This window comes from Vigna unguiculata, chromosome 6 (assembly GCF_037176805.1).
Source record: "Vigna unguiculata cultivar grain cowpea cultivar isolate G323 ecotype 2 chromosome 6, ASM3717680v1, whole genome shotgun sequence".
NCBI lineage: Eukaryota > Viridiplantae > Streptophyta > Magnoliopsida > Fabales > Fabaceae > Vigna > Vigna unguiculata.
Window position 1 is genome coordinate 17298426 of NC_140797.1, and position 19169 is coordinate 17317594.

Consider the following 19169-nt stretch of genomic DNA (forward strand, 5'->3'; position numbering starts at 1 on the left):
TTAAAGTTACACGAATTTTTATACAATTAATATATTTTAATTATAAAAAGGATAAATATTAACATTAATAATAGAATATTAGTTAAAAATTTAATATAATTAAGTGTTTATTAAATTTAATTTTTGGATACAAACATTTACATTGCTATCTCATTTATAATTTTTATTTTAAAAACTTTAGATATTTGAAAAAGAAGTCATCCTTTTTATATAATTAAATTATATTTTTTCTACTAAAATATAAATTGAAAGGTATAAATTTAAAAAAAATCAAATTATATAGTATTATTTAATTCTTTTAATATACATACTGGTTACACATGTAATAATATTAAATAAAATTAAAATCTTAAAATTCTAATTTTTAGTATTTTTATTTTATCATTTATTTAAATTTTATATTTATAATAAAAAAATACATTTTGAAATGCCCGTGCGTTGCACGGGAATAAAAACTAGTAAAAGAACAGCAAGAATGGAATAAAAAGAAGTTTCAGCGTACCAGAGACGAGTTGTTTGATAAAAAAACGAAAAAGAAAACAACAGAGGTGGTTCTAGCCCTACAACTACAATGGCTGACACGCAAATCATTCCCCCGCAGCATGACCTCGATGCCAAATGAGACGCCTGCCTTGATCTCACCGTTCGTCGCCTCGTCTACTCCTCATCTGCCGGTCTCTTATTTTTCAGTCAGTACCATATTTCTTTCATTCATTTATTTTCCGAGTATGCTGAGGGTTATGATTTCAATCCGAAGGAAATCCTATGTGCTTTTCTCGTTTCTGAGATGAAAGCACCAGATTTATCTGCCATCATATTCTGTTATCACTCTTATTAGATACTTGATCTTCCCTATTAAATTAACCCTACACCAAAATCTAATCTCCAAATTCCTCTCAAACCTTCTACCCGTTATCCCAATAAGAAGCCCCCTAATTACAGACCACTTGGGAAGAATGCTAGATGTCACAACTTTTTGTGTCTGTTTGCTTTCTCGCGAGATTTCATTCACAGCACACAAGTTTGATATATGTGCCACATTATGTTCTGACTCTTTTGTTCAAAATTATTTTTTCTAAAACAATTTCATTCTCTTAAGCAATCAATTTATCATCCGAAATCTATTACATTTTTTTTTTCAAATGTTTCCATAACAAGTGCACTGAGTGCCAAAATATAGACGAGATATGTTTTATCACATTATTTTGTTCAATTTCCCTCTACTCAAGTGCTCAGGGACAAGCTACTAGAAAATGAAAATATGCTTAGAGGATAAACACTTTCAGAGATGTTAAGAGACAAACAACTTTACGAAGCAGAAATATGCTCAGATTCCACGCCTAAACTTACAAGAATTTGCCTAAAACAAAAGTAAAGATTTAAAACACCTAGATAATGCCCAAGGGCAATTACCCCTGGCAAGATGATTGATGGTTTAGCGTGTTTTTCTGGTTCTTAGCCTTGTCTATTTTTTGTGTGAAAATCAGTTAGTGGTTGGACAGAGAACTTTCCAGTATTCTCTACAGTTATGATGATTTTAGAGGCTTCTGCTGCTGATTGTTTCTGGCTACCAGGAGTACTGCAGCCAGCTAGAAAGCAGTGTCCAAGGGTGTTACAGGCCTTCTGAGCAGCAGTGTCTTAGGTCTTATGGTTTCAGCTGAACAATTAGGGGTCAAGGATGTTGAAAGTTTGAAAGCCCGAGTCATTCTAGGATTTTCGTTTGTTCTTGATCATTGGATTTTTTGTCTTTTCTCTTTCTCTTCTTTGTACTGGCTGCCGTTGGAAGAAGTTTATTTTCTTTTTTGGGTGAATGCTTTTGGTTAAGATGGATTGTGTGTTTTTCACTTATTTATCGGCCTTCGCTTGTAGGAGAGTATTAGAAAATATTTAGTTTTTCATTAGATTATCCTAGAATATTGTGCAAGCATTTTTTGAGTTCTTTACTGATTTTTTGGGTGTTTGGTTTTGAGAATGTTTAATGTGTAGGAAAAGGTGAAAATGAAAATAGAAAACAATAAAAGTTGGTTTCCCTATTTCCCACAGAAACTTCAGAAAATAGGAAACACATTGAAAAAGAAAATGCTTGTTCAAACCAAATGGCTCTTTATATTTCTTTATTATGTTTCCTTACTTTATATGATTACTTGGTCTCTTTCCTAGTGGACCTGAGATTGTACTAGTGATTGTAATACTTGATCTAATTATTACTATAAATAGGCATATTGTGTTGGGGAATTGTAAACATTATATCCTACCAATGAATATTCCCTGATATTACTGGTAAATGTCATTCTCTTGTTTCCTTCTTTCTTGACCCTAAACCTATATTTTCTTTATTAAAAGATACTTGATCAGTTGCAAACATTATGGTACTAGCCACTCAACATCAATGTTTCGTGCACTTGGTCTATCCAACATAATCAACTAGCATAATTAATGGAGTATCTACAAAAATATCATATTTTTTTGGCTTAAATATGTTCAAGGTCCTTGCAAATACAGTGATTTTAAAGTGCTTCAAAAATTTTGGTTTTTGATCTATGTGATGTCTGTTGTCACTTGTTTTGGTTTCTGTCATGAACTTGCTGAAGCAACATGCTTTATGTTCTTTCAAATATAACAATTTTGTTTTTATGTTCTTGCAAAATATAACAATTTTTGTTCTTAGTCCTGTAAATACAGTGGTTTTCTTTCCCATGCCATTTCGTCCCTGCAAAATTTGGTGGTTTGTGTTTTTAGTCTCTGCTGCAATGCCAAGTACTACAACAAGTTAGGATGATGAACATTACAAGGATCAAAAACCAATTTTTTGCAGGGGCTAAAAGCAAGTTGGCTTATTTCCGAGAATGTAAAATATATTTAAGCCTCCTTTTTTTATTTTAATTTTAGCAAGACGATAATATTATTTGATAACCTTAGTGCTTTACCATGCCTTTGCTCAGCTGATTTGGGTTAAAATCGATTACCTATCCCCAATCCCATGCATATTTTTCTCGGTATTATTTTTTTTTTGTGCATTTTGAACGTAAATTATCAAAGTACTATTTGTTTTGCTAAATTGAACTTGCATGCTGTTGCATCTACTGCCTCTGAGCCTGTAATGGTTGTATTGAAGACCAATGTCGGTTTGAAAAAAAGAATGACGACCTATACTTTGTTGGCTCAGCATACAATTAATGACATATAAGCCAATTTGTTGGGTGAGTGTCATGAATAGTTTTGTCATTAGTAGTCCCATCTTTCGAAAATTTGGTATTTATAATCAATTTGAGCTGCTGATTTTATTTTATTTTCTTACATTATTAAACGAAGGTTAAGTTACTTCTATGTTGGTGGTTTAGTTTGGGGTTTTTGTAATGTCTTTTATTATACAATACAATCATTTTGTAAGTATTATATACCTTTATGGTTGAGACTTGTATCTTTGTGTTTGAGACTTCCTCAAATAGTTGAATCTGTGGTTGAGATTTTCCCAAATTGTTAATGTTGAATTTCTTTGCTTCTGATTACTGTACTAGGGAGTCCTGTAACTCGATGGGCATCTATTGCTTTTGGTGCTGGAGTTGGAATTGGATCTGCATATGCAGAATGTTCTCGTCTATTTGATGGCCCTCCAACAAAATTACCCCTACCTAAGGTCTCCGAAACTGCTGCTCAGGTAGGATTTGTCTTTTATTTTCTTGTGTATACATAATGCTACAATCCAATAGAAAGGTATGGGACCTTAGGCCCACTCCCTCGTTGGAAGTACGGGATTTTGGTGTTTATAGGGCATTGGGCTTTCCAATTACACAATGTTATCAATAGGAAAATATTGGTAACTAAAAGATCCTTCATGAAAATATATCGGATGCCATAACAGCTTATGGCAGTCATAATATATATATATATATATATATATATATATATATATATGTATATATAACACTTGAAGAGGTTTTAGAGAAATGAGATAGTGAAAACTTATCACTGTTACTATTTTATCACTCTTTATATAAGAAAATAATAGACAGAATACAAAGAGTCAAGACCCAGTCCTAACCCTAACCCTAAAGAAGGGATCCCATACATGATAATAAAAGACATTACATTTCAACACTCCCCCTCAAGCTGGAGCATATAGATCATATGCTCCAAGCTTGGAACATATAAATTGAATTCTAGGCCTTCTTAAAGATTTAGTTAGAATGTCTGCAAGTCGTTCATTAGAGCCGACAAACTCAATAACAAGATCCTTGGATAGTAATTTCTCTCTAACAAAATGACAATCAATTTCTATATGCTTTGTTCTCTCATGAAACACCGGATTGGAGGCAATGTGAAGGGCTGCTTGGTTGTCACAATATAACTTCATCTGCTCATTTTCACAAAATTTCAACTCTTGAAGGAGTTGTTTAATCCACACTAGTTCACATGTAGCTAGAGCCATAGATCGATATTTCGCCTCTGTACTAGATCGAGCAACAACACTTTGTTTCTTACTTTTCCAAGATACAAGGTTTCCTCCAAGGAATACACAATACCCTGTGGTAGATCTTCTATCAATTAGACAACCAGCCCAATCTGCATCACAATACGCTTCAACTTGAGTACTTCCGTTGTTCTCATACAACAATCCTTGTCTTGGATTCCCTTTTACATATATGAGAATGCGAATCATAGCATTCCAATGATCAATGTGGTTTTGAGAATGTTTAATGTGTAGGAAAAGGTGAAAATGAAAATAGAAAACAATAAAAAGTTGGTTTCCCTATTTCCCACAGAAACTTCAGAAAATAGGAAACACATTGAAAAAGAAAATGCTTGTTCAAACCAAATGGCTCTTTATATTTCTTTATTATGTTTCCTTACTTTATATGATTACTTGGTCTCTTTCCTAGTGGACCTGAGATTGTACTAGTGATTGTAATACTTGATCTAATTATTACTCATTCTTGCAGGAGAGAGCTGAAAAGGATCCATACTTGAACAAAGCTGGACTCAACTTTCCTCTCAAGGTCAGTTTCATTGTTGTTCAAACTTGGTTTGTACAAACTTGATTGTTGTATTTAGTAAGTTTTTCACTTTTATTTTTTTCACAAATTAATATGCAGCATGGAATTATCTATGCCGGTCATTGCAGCATTGGATTCAATCTGTTATGGTGTTGCATATGCATGCTAAGAAATTTTTGGAGGCTAAATGAACTATCAACTTTTGAACATGTTTAGTTACATAAATTTATTATTGCACTTTCAAAGGAAGAAAACAAATACGGGGGTTTGAAAATAACTTGTTAAATTATTCTTTTATACTCTTTTATTTATTTATTTATATTGTTTAGAAATTTAAATTTAAAAATAACATCATCCACCGACCCACAGGCAACACTCCTGGATAGCAACAATATTTCACCGTTGTGAGGCGCAAACCAAGGTCTGCTGTTTTGAGCTGAGACTCAAGAGCAACATATTCATGGCGATTGAAACGCTAGTGTTAGGTATTCCCTCGTTCTTATTCTCCTTCTTGTGGTGCAAACACACACATCAATCGTACCCTTACATGGTTTGTTTTCAGGCGCTGGTCAAGAAGTTGGGAAGAGTTGTGTGGTGGTAACCATCAATGGCAAGCGAATCATGTTCGATTGTGGAATGCATATGGGCTTCTTGGACCATCGTCGTTACCCTGATTTCACCCTTGTTAACCCCAATCAAGATTTCAACTCTGCCATCACTTGCATCATCATCACTCACTTGTCTGTATCACTCCATTCTCAATTTTCCTGTTTTTAATTATTATGAAGTTAAACTATTCACATGATTTGTATAGTTTTCGTCGTTATAAGTTTCAGTCTCTATATGAAAAAATTGCAAGTTTTATCATTGCCACCAGAAAGTTTTGTAACATCTTTACAACCCTGGAAAGTTGTAGTCTACCTCTGATGTCAATACAAAAGAGAGACCAAAATTGTAAGTTTTATCACTGCCACCAGAAAGTTTTGTAACATCTTTACAACGCTGGAAAGTTGTAGTCTACCTCTGATGTCAATACAATAGAGAGACCAAAATTGTAAGTTTTAGTCCTTAGGTAAGATTAACATCAATATTCGAGAAAGAAGTGTGTTGTTTTAATTTTAAAATCATGATTGTCTTATAAACAACACAAAAAACCATCTACTATCATGTTGATAAGTTTTTAGATAGCCCTTGCATTTGTCTTACCTGTCGTGGTGGTTTTTCTATCATCCTATTTTTGTATGTAGAGACTCTTTGTATCTGTTATACTTTGGTCTATATATATAGAACCTTCTATAATACAAATGATTTCTTTCATTCTTATTCTTATTTTTTATTGTGATTATTCTATGAACCTATCAATGACATCATTCTGTTTTATAGAATTGCTACAAAACTTTCTAAGAATGATTAGTCACTACAATAATTTATGTAAAGGCTAAAACTTGCAATTTTCTCATAGAGAGACTAAAATTTAAAATAGAGACAAGTATACGGACCCTTGTTGTTATTAGCATTTTAACGTTGCCTTGTCATTTTGAAAATTTGGGCAGTCATTTGGATCATGTTGGCGCTTTAGCTTACTTCACTGAAGTTTGCGGGTATAATGGACCAATTTACATGACAGTGAGTCCTTTTACTGCTACAGTTTTAATGAAATGTTTGCCTGAACATATACATCAGTTTTTGGAATTTTCTAATATAACAGAATTTGAATATTTGTGCTAAAGTATTTGGGTTTAATTTAATTATAAACTTATACCGTGCTTCACTAACTTTTTTGTTCTTGCCCCCTGCTTAAAAGAACTATAATTTTATCCTTTTTCAAAACTCATCATAGAATCGGCCTGCTTTTTCTTTCAAAGTTGCAGAGTGTTATATTTTGATCCTTGATGCTGTTTTATGTTAAATTTCCATGTGAAAAATTGAGCTTAGTTTTGGTCTTTCCATGTAAAAAAATCTTCATTTTGATTTGTTGTATTGTTTTTCGTTTAGGTTCCCATTAGAAAAATACTCTTACCTTATAAATTATGTAAACGGTGGAGACCAATTTCCACACATATTTATTTAGGGACCTAAAAAAGTACAACTTTTTCATGCCGGACCTAATACAAAAAGCAAGTCTAGGGAAAAAAATTATAATTTCAGTGAAATTTTGAATACAAAAACATTTCACTAAATGGGTTGATAAGCATTGGCTTCCAAGTCATAATTCTACATTAGTAAATTTAACTGAAGTTTTATTTGATTTTAAATAGTACCCTACAAAAGCTTTGGCTCCTTTGATGTTGGAAGACTATCGCAAAGTGATGGTTGATCGCCGGGGTGAGGAAGAGCTATTTTCATCTGATCAAATTGCTGAGTGTATGAAGAAAGGTAATATAGGATCCACTTTTCATTTAAAGTACCCCATCTATAGGTTGGTTAGACAACTATTACTTTAAACATGCCACTAGGAATATTGGCGCCTGTTCTAGTTTTGACTTTGTTGAAGTTTGAATTGTGTGCAACTGTTGTATTAGGGATTTTAGGTGAAGGAAAAAGATTCATCTTTTAGGCTATAAATGTTAAATGTGCCATTTAAGTTTTGTTCTTTCAAATTGATAAATCTTGGTGGATTGATTTACATTTTTGTGTGCATTTTAAAGCTGATTCAGCTATACTTCTCAGTAGTTTATTATTTGTTTTTGGATTTTTGAACACAGTAGGTTTGCATCTAAAATCACCATGCTTCTGACATTAGTATCTAAAATTGTAATTTAATTTGATTCCATGTGCAGTTATTGTTGTTGATTTGAGGCAGACTGTACAAGTAGATGAAGACTTGCAGATACGTGCCTATTATGCAGGACATGTAAGGCTTGTGACTTCATCTTTGAAGTCATGTTTAGTTTTCTGAAAAAAAGAATAGCATTAGATGTCTTCACTGTTATGGTTGAATTTTTATTTTTTTTTGAACAATGTTAACGTAAAAAGTGAAGAACCCATGACTCTTTTGTGGCAATAAATCAGCTATTACTATTTCTCACAATTCTGTCTCCAACATGATAGGAGCAAACATATAGAGATAGACTGACACTTCATGAAAGATAAGTTGGATAATGGCCTTATAACTCCATAGATCCCATCAAGACTTCAACTTGCACATTTGTTTACAAAGAAGTTTCTCACAAAACGGTTTCATGATCCTACATGCAAGTTGGGAATGATTGATATTCATCAGCTTAATGGGGAGTGTCGAGTTATGAGAAGATATTGTTAATTAATGTAAAAACATTGTAGGGATATGAAGAATTATTATGAATTATTGTAATTATTTCTGGGATGGTAGAGTTACTGTTTGGATTAAGAAATAGAATCAGAGTTTTCTCACTTCTTCAATGTCTTCTGTCCTCTTTTAAGTCTTCCCTGATTCAATCTCTTTCTATATCATTATAGTAGATTTTTCTTCCTTCGATGCCTTACTTCAATGTTTTAGTACTTAAGCTCATCGTTTTATAAAGGTTATTGGAGCTGCTATGTTCTATGCAAAAGTTGGAGATGCAGAAATGGTTTACACTGGAGACTACAATATGACACCAGATAGACACCTTGGAGCAGCTCAAATTGATCGATTACGACTTGACCTTCTTATAACTGAGTAAGAACATCATTGGTTGTATAAATGAACCTTCTAACAAAGTTATCAATAATGTAGTGAGTGACAGTGATAAATGTTCTTTTCTTGTTTATCTTTTACTTTATTTTCTACAATTATTATAAGTTTTGTACATACTTTTCACGGACTACTTATCTGTATGCATTACCATTGCTAACTCATCCTCATATTGATATTACTGTTAGAAATGTGAATTATTCCTTTGCTAGTACCTAATAGCCTAAACTTTTGAGATGTTGGTTCTTGAATTGTATCAAACCATGTGACCAAGAGGTCATGTGATCAATTCTTCTTGTCTTATTTTTTCATTGTTACTGTTTTGAGTTAAAATCCGTTTAACTATTATAATTCCTATTACTGCATTGCTTGCATGATATTCCAACAGTTACTGTAATAAACATCATTGGTCTTGTTGCTATTCAGTATACTCTTCATCTGTGCTTGAGAGGCATCATCAGAATTGTAATAGAATGAGTTTCTGCCCGATATCAAATGTAAACCAAAGTTGTGAAATTTTTGGATCATTAAACTGAATTCTCTGGTATTTCTTAGTAGTTTTGATGAAGGATTTTGTGGCTAGCTACCTACCTCAGATATAAAATTTGATAGACTGATACAGTCCATAGTAGTTTTGCATAAACATTATACAATTGTGTCATGTTACCAAGGTACAGTATATTTATCTGTGGTATCGTTGCTTTCTTTCCTCCTTTTGATTAATGGTTTAATGGGTTTTAAATGCATGAATCCTATATTGGTTTTACTGCTTGAAGTTATAAGATGGATTTTCTTGAATAGATTTTTGTATGATGATTCTTAAAGAAAATCATTTCAGATCCACATATGCGACTACAATTCGTGATTCAAGATATGCCCGAGAGAGAGAATTCCTCAAAGCTGTATGTGTTTGCAGTACTTAATTTATGATGTGATGCTGCTTGTATAATATGGTGTCTTGTTTTCTTTCAGACATTGATTTAAGAAAAATGCATTGTTGACTCACTTTTCAAGTCCTTTCTTGTCATATTTTTGCTATTACATTTACATTGATCTGCCGTAGGTTATATTAAAAATGGGTCTTTTGGTATGTTTGAAGAATCCTTGGTTTGTATTCATGGTGTGGACCAATTTTTGTTGATTAGCAGAGATTTTGACTGAAGGGATAAAAAGAAAACTTTTGAATGAGCGCTATTTATGCTCCTATTAGATGCATTTGATCGGAAAGAATATTAAGACTCGGCTGTTTTAGGAATATATGTTTATAATGTTATTGGATTGGACTTGTTGATCTATATTGGCTGTACAAGTGGTAGTGATTTTTTCCGTTTGGATAAAACCCTAAATGTTGATACAATATAATGCTTGGTTTTGGTAGGTCTCAAATGTTAACCCCGCGCTTACATCCCTAATGAATGGTAATGATAATCAATTCTTACAGATATAGGCATTTGCCAAAACTAATATTTAATAAGTATTGTAAAATAAGATGAAATAGGATTTTGGGATTAATCTCCCTTGTGTAAACCCTACACAAAGGATAGTTTATTTATATTGATAATGGACCAAACCCAGAAATACATAATGGGCTGAGCCCAACTACTAAACACAATATTATATCATCTAACAAGTATAAAATATTTTATGCAATAAAGTTTATCACCATTGTGTCTATGTGTAATGTATTAATAGCATTAGTTTTAATTTTAAAAAGGGGTTGTTGTGTTTATTTGGAAGGAAGCAGGACAGTTACATGCTGTGTTAGAGATGGATATCAAGTTACATTATTTTCTCTTTTTATTTTTTGCTTTTTGTTTTTCAAAATGAACTCGACCCACACCTACTCTGACGTTGGGTATTAATTTTCAAATTAAATTATTTAGGTTCATAAATGTGTATCAAGTGGAGGCAAGGTGCTTATTCCAACATTTGCTGTTGGAAGAGCTCAGGTATTCTTATTAATTCATCTCACAGATTGTAATTTATCTTTCTATTTGTTATAGCTAATGGATGAAGTCCAAGCAACTATTTCACTTATAAATTCTAAGTATGTGTTTGGTTCAACATATTTTGAAGAAACTATCAATTATTTTTGCCTGTATTTTTGAGAGATCTTTCGAAAATTAAATATATCTTAATTAATAATTTAAAAGACCTTAAAAAAGAACAATTTCACTAAGGTTATATTAATAAACCATGAGCCACTCAAATTGATGTCTTTTAGTGACCAGTTCAATTTTCAAAAGTATGATATATATGTAATGGTTGTCTTATATTTACGAAGCTGTTACAATATCTAGGAACTATGCATTTTGTTGGAGGACTACTGGGAACGCATGAATTTGAAGGTTCCTATCTATTTCTCAGCAGGTTCGTTTCAGCGTATACTTTTGTGTCAATTATCTTTCTTTGATCTATTGTTTTTGTGTATGTAAACTATACATAATCATTTCACTGTAACCCTTCCCATTTATAGAAAACAAGATTTTATCTTATTTCCTAAGTTTCACAATTACTTGTATAAACATATTATGTACATTCAATAAATTGAATAAGGAACTGTCTTCTGCACAGCACACACTTTATTTTTTGGGAAATCTTCCATTGAGGCTTAATTGGCCAGTACTGAGGTTGTAGTAACCCTAACCAGAGTTGCTCCCCGTTATCCCACTAAAACAGCCAGTCTTATTTGTTTTAACGATATAATCACTAAGGCCATGTATTATTGCATTTTTTTGTCTTGTGACATTATCTCAAATCCTGTGTTGAAATTTTTCTGTAGAGGCTTATCTAGTTTTTAAAATTGAACCATGAAAGGATTATCTGTGTGTATGGTTTTTAATTTAAAAAATAGCTATTTTATTACAGAAAAAGAGATAAACCACCACTACAAACATGTTAATCACGGGTTCCCTACTCTCAGCTAACTTGACTACCAAACTAAAAGTAGAAAGGTTTCAGAGCTTCTTGTACAAAACACCAACAGAATGTGAACTTCCTCGATTTGTTAGTCAGTTAATGATGGACAGATGAAAGAGTATGACAGGGTATACATCAGTTTTAGATTCTGACTAAAGATTGAGAGGGTGGTCACAAATTTCTATAGGAGTAGTAAATTACGTATCCTTATTTTTGTATATCATTTCTAGATCTCTGTTTTTGTATATTTTGATCATATCCTATAAAAAAACAAGCATGAAGGAAGCAAGCTGAAATAAGAATCAATGAGGTTCTGGAAAATGTTTGATGATGAGAGCCTCATTGGGTGGGGAAGTTCAGATGAATCAGAAAATGGAGATGACAGCGGTGGATCTTTAGCAGTAGACCTAGTGGAATTAGTGAGGATCCATGGAGAAGGTTGGAGATTCCTTGGATGAAATCTCCCTGAATGGTTTCTTAAGGAAATTTTTACATTCTGATTTAATAAAAATCCAGAATTTGTAATTGCAAATGGAGAAATATTTTTTATTGGTGTATATTGTTAGAATATCAACACAATATCTTAGAGGGAGAGAATGACTATGACAGATTAAGAAACTTTTGTTAGTTTAGGATTATTATGTTATTCAGCATTCTTCCCCTACTTTTTGGATATTATAAAATATATTATTGTCATTTTAATGATAACTATCAATGTATAATAAACATAATTGCAAATATAGAGAAGTTGTCATTCTTCCCCTTCCAAATGTTTGAAAAGCTATTGTGGTCAATTTCTGTAATTATAATGATGACTTCCACTTAATTTTCAAACAAGGCAGTTATTATCACATAATAGTAAATTTACACTTTAAAGAGATGTAAGGGAAGAAAACATAAACTCTAATTCTCATTTCTTAGTTTGAAACGAGTAGAAGAGGTTACTTAATCACCCTAAAGATAATTGCATTAATGAAATAACAACTCTTTGTATCCCTACAATATCTTGATATTGATATTTACCATTTCTAATAATATCTTCTCATAACTCAACACTTTCCCTCAAGTTGGTACATGGATATCAATCATTCTCAACTTGTATGTAAGATCATGAAACTGTTGTGTGGGAAGTCCCTTTATAAATATATCTGTTAGCTGAAGTCTTGGTGGGATGTAGGAAGCAATACTTACAGTTGCTGAAGTGTCGATATATCTCTAAGTGTCAGTCTATCTCTTTGTGTATGGTTCTATTGCGATGGACAAAATTGCGAGTAATACTATTAGTTGATTTATTGTCAAAAAGCAAAGTCATAGTTCCTCTAGTTCAATTTATATACTCCCAAGTTTGGTACGTATGTACATTCTATATGCTCTAGTTGGAGGGAGAGTTTCATAATTGTGTAACTTATCTGGATGGGATAACTTATTATAATAGGTTAACTTATGCATAGTATTACTTATCTGACCTATATCTGTTGGATTGATCATTAGATTTTAGTATTTTTTATGTAAGGAACTCCTATAAATGAATGAATGAGCTAAAAGAGATGAATCACTCTCTTAAGCATATTTTCCTTACTTCTATCTCATGTAATATCAATAATCACTACAGCATCTAATAATATCTTATTGTAACTTAAGATTTACATTATCTAAAAGACATTATTTAAAAATATGGGAACAACTAATTGTATAAGCATAATGGTTTAGAGCTGATTATGCATTATTCTTTTACCAAAGCTTCTTGTTCTGCACTGTTCACTCTATGTAGGCTTATTGCAGAATAGTTTTCCTTGTCCTTTTCAAATGAATCAGATTAAGATAATAAAATACAGCTCAGTTCTGTAACTTATTGACTAGTCTATTTTTCGGACAATGTTTCTATTTTTCCATTAGTTGTTGGGATCTGTGCTTCATATTAATACTCCATTTCTTTGTTTCCAGGATTAACAGTCCAAGTTAATGCGTATTATAAAATGCTTATTAGTTGGACAAGCCAGAAGATTAAAGATACATACTCTAAACATAATGCTTTCGATTTTAAGAATGGTAATTTCAATATTTTTTTTGTCATATCATAAATATTCTGTCTGGCATCGTTATGCATTCATATGTTCACTAACATTTCTGTAAACTGTTCCTTTTTTCAATGTTTGTTACATATCTTTAATGCTGTGATACAGAGCCTTGACGTTGGGACCATTCCTAAGTCTGAGATTATATTTCTTTAAATTCAGTAATTGTAACAGTTTGCCAAAGGATTAACGAATTTGATATTTAAAGCATTAGCTTCCTCATGGCAAAAACGTGATGGCTTGGGGATGATTTTGTTTTAATGGTAAGGGGTTTGATTATAGTGGGCAAAAGGAGTGAAATGGCTAACATGTGGTAGTTGACTGGCAGCTGTAACTGGTGCCCTAAAAGACTAGAAGTGTGAATAGTTGCTTTACAGGTTTTATGAGAAGGAATGTCTGCCATCGGATTCTTAGGTTTGACATCTATATAACACATACCAAAGCTAGATCTTTTTGATGATATGAAATTTTAAATATTTTCTTTTCATATCTGGTGATGACAAATTTGAATTTATTGAAAAGAAAAATAAATCAAACAAAAGGAAATTGTTCTATTCTTGTTGACAGATTTTCTTTTATATGAAATAACTATGGTGTGTCCTCAAACTTTGATTGGCAAGATGAAGAATATTGTGTCATTGTTATGCTAGGCGATCTTTAATCTCTTATGAAATTTTTATTGAAATTTCAAGGTCAGTTGGTAAAAGTCTGGAGTAGTAAAAGTAGAAGTCCTAACGGAGTATCGTGGGGAAATATATAAAATTTTGCTAATATGACATATATTAATTTTACTTTTAAACAAACTTATTCGAATGCATCCATATTGAAACTTTTGTGTGAAAACTCAAGAAATTAAGATTAGAGCTTTTGTTGAAATTATGTGTATTATCTGATAAGTTCTACGTCTCATTCATCTGGTTTGGATGTTACAGTTCAAAAGTTTGAGAGGTCTATGATAAATGCTCCTGGTCCTTGTGTTCTTTTCGCTACTCCTGGGATGATAAGCGGTGGATTTTCACTTGAAGTTTTTAAGCAGTGGGCAGTGTCAGAAAATAACCTTGTCACTTTGCCGGGGTACACTCCTATTTCTTATTTTTCTTTACTTTATTTCTCTTTATATTAGCCATTTGATAGCATGATGAGCAAAATGCAGATAAATGTTTACTAAAATTAGCTTGTCACATTGAAAAGCATATGGACACGAAGCTATTTTAATACTGCCCTTTAATGATAAATATCACGCTTGACTAAAACTTCTGGTACATACAAATACATTGGTGATAGCAGTCAATTTAGGAAGTGACTGCTTCACAATTTTTGGATGGAAAGAAAATTTAGAAATTGAAATGCAAATGATTGTTTTGGATGTGTACGAGTCAGATTGTTTTTTAAAAGCATAAGAATGATTTCACATGATTGTTTTAGATAAAAGTTAAAAAAATTTCGTTCACGATTTTCCATTATATTATTTATTTTACAGGTTGCAATTAAATCCATTTACTCACTAACTAAGCCCAGCCATGCATAAATCCGTCATTTCACCCAAAAATTAAAAAATTTGAAGTATAAGATCATTTATCATTGGATGGCTTATGGACCAACATATATCGTAATGTGTAGTGTAATGCTTGAAGGGGCAAGCCTAGGTTGAGGTTTCAGAATTTAGGGAGAACTCCTCAAATTAATGTATCAGAGACTATTAGCAATTATATTTTATTATTTCATATTTAACAGATTATAATAAAGTCTATAATGTAAATATCCCTGAATGATAGGGATCTGATTATACACCTGAATAATAGGGATATTACATTAAGTGTTATTATTATATTTCCAAAATCAGTTTTCTAATCATGTATATATATTTTACGTACTCTTAGTAATAAAATTATTCAATTCTACCCTAATATTTGAGAGAGGAGAGGCTATTCAAAATTCTAACTCTTGGTTGTCATGCTTGACAAATAAAGAATCTAACTCCTTTTTGATAATCAAAATATGATTTCAATTTCTATACCGAAGCTCGTTTTTAAGTGAAGAAAATTAAAAGAAAATAAAACTACAGATTTTGTGCAAAAAAAGGATTTTGGTAAAATAATCAAACAAGTGAAAGGAGGAAGGAAAAATAATAAAAACAGTGACAGAAAGTTGTGGATAAGTCGAAGAAGCACAAGGTAAAGATTGGTGAGAATTTGAGGGAAACAAGGTGTCATATTAGGGAAGGGAAATAGATAAATTGGTACTAATATTTGTCACCGATTTAGGAAAATATTTCTATATAATGGAATAAGAGAAATCCAAGAGAAATATCAAATTTTGTAAGGTTGAGTTAGGCTTAAAGTTCAATTTTTAACATGGTATTAGAGTTATAAATTAGAGCCTATACTAGCAAAGTTTGTTGTCTGTTAGATCTATTATTTCATCTCTTATCGGGTTGCTATCAGACTACCCATTAATGTATAGTCACATGGTCAACATGCATATGCCTTGGTGTGAGAGGATTGTGTTGGAAGTCCTACGTTGATTAAAGATAAAGTCAATTCATTGTATATAAGTAGGTGCAAACTTCACTTTACAAACTGGTTTTGTGAGGTTGAATTATACTTAAAATTCATTTCTTAATATGGTATCAGAGTCATGAATTAGAGTATATCCTAGCAAAATTTGTTGCTTGTTAGGTCTATTGTTCAACTTGCTATTGGATCATCCATTAATGTCTAGTCTCACATTTGAGATGTATGTCTCGATGTAAGGGAATGCGTTGGAACTCTCACAACTACTAGAGATAAGGCAATTTATAGTATATAAGTAAGTGCAAACCTCACATTTCAAGTCAATTTTGTAAGGTTGAGTTAGACTTAAAGTTCACTTTTTAATCATGTCAACCGAAAAATCTGTCTTAAACATGTGGAAGTTGGTACTTCTTTTAGAAGTAACTATGAATTTTTGTGTTTTCTGTCATGTATAGTTTTTTTTCTTATTTTTTTTTATTTCATGGTTCTGTCTTTCTGCCATCTACACCATGTCACTACATGTATTCTGTGCATGGAGAGACTTTTCTTTGCCATTTGTTTTACTGTCTCTTTAGTTTCTTTTTTCTTTTTTAAGAAAAAATATGTATGAATGTATACAAGAAAAATATGTATTGTTCTATTCCATTTTCATATATTCGCAAACCAGTTGTATTCTGCTAATCCGTTACTTTGTTCTCTTGTAGGTATTGTATGGCTGGAACGATAGGTCATAAATTAATGTCAGATAAGCGGGCCAAAGTTGATCTGGACGCTAATACAAGAATCGATGTGCGATGCCAGGTAAATATTATCCCCTACCCAATTACAGGGAGATATATCTAACTATTCATTATTTTTACGAACGTCAGTTCATAGAACTTCACATGGCATGAGTAGGAACAGAGTTAGCTGCATGTACAAGTTGATAAATCGGCACAGTGGTGAAAATAACATGATTAGCAAACTTAAATTAGGAAAATAAACATCTTGACTTTCACAGAGTATTACATCATTAGTCTACTTTCCTGAGCTTGGTGTTTGAGGTGATGAGTATGCTTCTGACATGCCTTTTTCATATTAATATACAACTGAAACCATATTTCTTCTTTCACTTCTTTGTTCTATAATAGCAGATTCTGTCCTCTTGAGTTGATATTGGTACACTGGGTATAAACCCGATTTTAACTAATCTGTGTGTCGCTGTCACCTATCGATGTTCCTCCAATTATCTTGAGATTTTTGTTTTGAAGACTTGTGTGCTATAGAAATAAGACCAAGACGACATTATAATACTGCTTATATTTAAATTAATGTCTTTCTAGTCTTGAATTGCTTGAATATCCAAAAACAAGAAATCCTTGTAGTCTTCTGCTATATTGTACAAATCAGCACTGAAGGTAATTGCGTCAATTGATTTGGTTTCTGGTATAACTTTGACTCGACTTAAATTGGCAGGTTCATCAATTAGCTTTTAGTCCTCACACTGATTCTAAAGGGATAATGGATCTTGTAAATTTTCTCGCCCCCAAGCATGTTATACTAGTGCATGGGGAGAAGCATAAGATGGCTTCCCTTAAAGAAAAGATTCATTCTGAATTTGGGATTCAATGTTATGATCCTGCAAACAACGAAACCATATGTATTCCTTCAACTCACAATGTAAATGCAGAAGCCTCACACTCTTTCATCAGAAGCTGCTTGAGTCCGAACTTCACATTTCAGAAATGCAGTTCGGTGGACATATGTAACTCTTCTACGATAGACAAAAGCTTAATGCCTATGCTCCAAGTCGAAGATGAAAGGGTATCAGAGGGAGTTTTTGTTGTGGAGAAGGGTAAAAAGGCAAAGATTGTACACAAGGACGAACTTTTGCTTATGTTGGAGGAACCGAAGCACGAACAATGAGAGGGACGTTCTGACATATTGGTGACTCAATGGATCTTAGTCTTGGTTCTTATATTCAGAACTTCATTGCGACTTATCTTGAAATTCTCAATTTCTTGAAGAGCATCTGCAAATAATCGTGGCAGTAATGTCCCTACAGGATTAAGGAAAACTCCCAACATCAAAGCAGTGTATTTCTGCTGCTTTTAGTCAGCAGTGAATGAGAAAATTGCAAGGAAACAAATCTCAGCAATTTGGAGCATCAATACCCACTGAAAATGTTTTATTTCAGAGCACTGAAGGAAGTATGTGAATGAAACAACAGAAGTGGTTCGTTCCATAAAAAGATAATCAGTTTAAACAGAAAAGCTTGGGTTGCGGTTATTCTTCCTTCCTTTACAAGGAGTTGGATGTCCAGATTAGATTTCTGCTGTACATTGAGCAATTGATGAAATTGATTCCAATAGAAGTTCGTTTATGGCCGTAATAATTTGATACTCTGATCCTAACATGAAGGGATTTACTGTGATTGCTTTTGTTCCCATATTTATCTTTCCATATTTTATTTTTTGGTTATTCTAGGAAACATGTTCCCCATGAATTACTCCTAGTAGGTCATTCAATGATCTGAATTCCAGATTGGTCTTGTATTTTGTTTATTTCAGATGTGTAACCAATTTTTACAAAAGCAACCTAATGAGCTGTCTTATCGTACTTTTGCTGCTGTAGAAGTGAATTATAACTTATAAGCCTATATTAAGTTGAGTTGTAATAACCATTTTTTTTTTTCATTCATTACACACTCACTACAACATATAGGTGAGAAATGTTGGGAGGGTAATTTATTTTATAAAGAATTTTAAATTTTTATTATATTATTTCAATCAAAGTTTGAATTAAGAATTTATAATAGTATTTTGATCAAATAAATGAGAATTTTAAACATCATTAAAAGAAAAAGAATATGAAACTTTTTATTCTTTTATCAAACCTATATCTATTTTATTCGATTTGTTTCTTCTTCGGATTAGGTCTCAGTTAAAATATTGTTAACATGATTTTGGTTGGAATGTTTGTTTTGCGAAAGGTTTTGGGATGATATTTGCTCAACATAATTTTTTCAATTGAC

General features: G+C 32.2%; 1 protein-coding gene and 1 pseudogene across 3 annotated transcripts; both read left to right on the forward strand.

Annotated features, from left to right (window-relative positions):
- Window positions 1–571: 571 nt before the first annotated feature.
- On the forward strand, window positions 572–5357 carry LOC146885595 (MICOS complex subunit MIC10-like; annotated as a pseudogene). The gene is made up of 4 exons (XR_014995954.1): window positions 572–689; window positions 3519–3658; window positions 4941–4997; window positions 5094–5357. The product of XR_014995954.1 is annotated as an MICOS complex subunit MIC10-like (transcript).
- LOC114172477 (cleavage and polyadenylation specificity factor subunit 3-II-like) lies at window positions 606–18754 on the forward strand. 2 transcript variants are annotated; one of them, XM_085675236.1, is made up of 15 exons: window positions 606–689; window positions 4941–4997; window positions 5364–5479; window positions 5557–5734; window positions 6548–6620; window positions 7253–7370; window positions 7775–7848; window positions 8498–8634; window positions 9488–9551; window positions 10533–10598; window positions 10950–11019; window positions 13513–13617; window positions 14576–14717; window positions 16861–16957; window positions 17612–18754. In XM_085675236.1, the coding sequence occupies exons 3-15, from the start codon at window positions 5455–5457 to the stop codon at window positions 18059–18061; spliced, it is 1599 nt and encodes a 532-aa protein (XP_085531362.1). In that variant the 5' UTR covers window positions 606–689; window positions 4941–4997; window positions 5364–5454; the 3' UTR covers window positions 18062–18754. The 2 variants fall into 2 exon arrangements, with proteins under 2 accessions (XP_085531362.1, XP_085531363.1); XM_085675237.1 differs by lacking the exons at window positions 606–689; window positions 4941–4997; window positions 5364–5479; window positions 6548–6620 and having other exon boundaries at window positions 5716–5734.
- The last annotated feature ends 415 nt before the right edge of the window (window positions 18755–19169 follow it).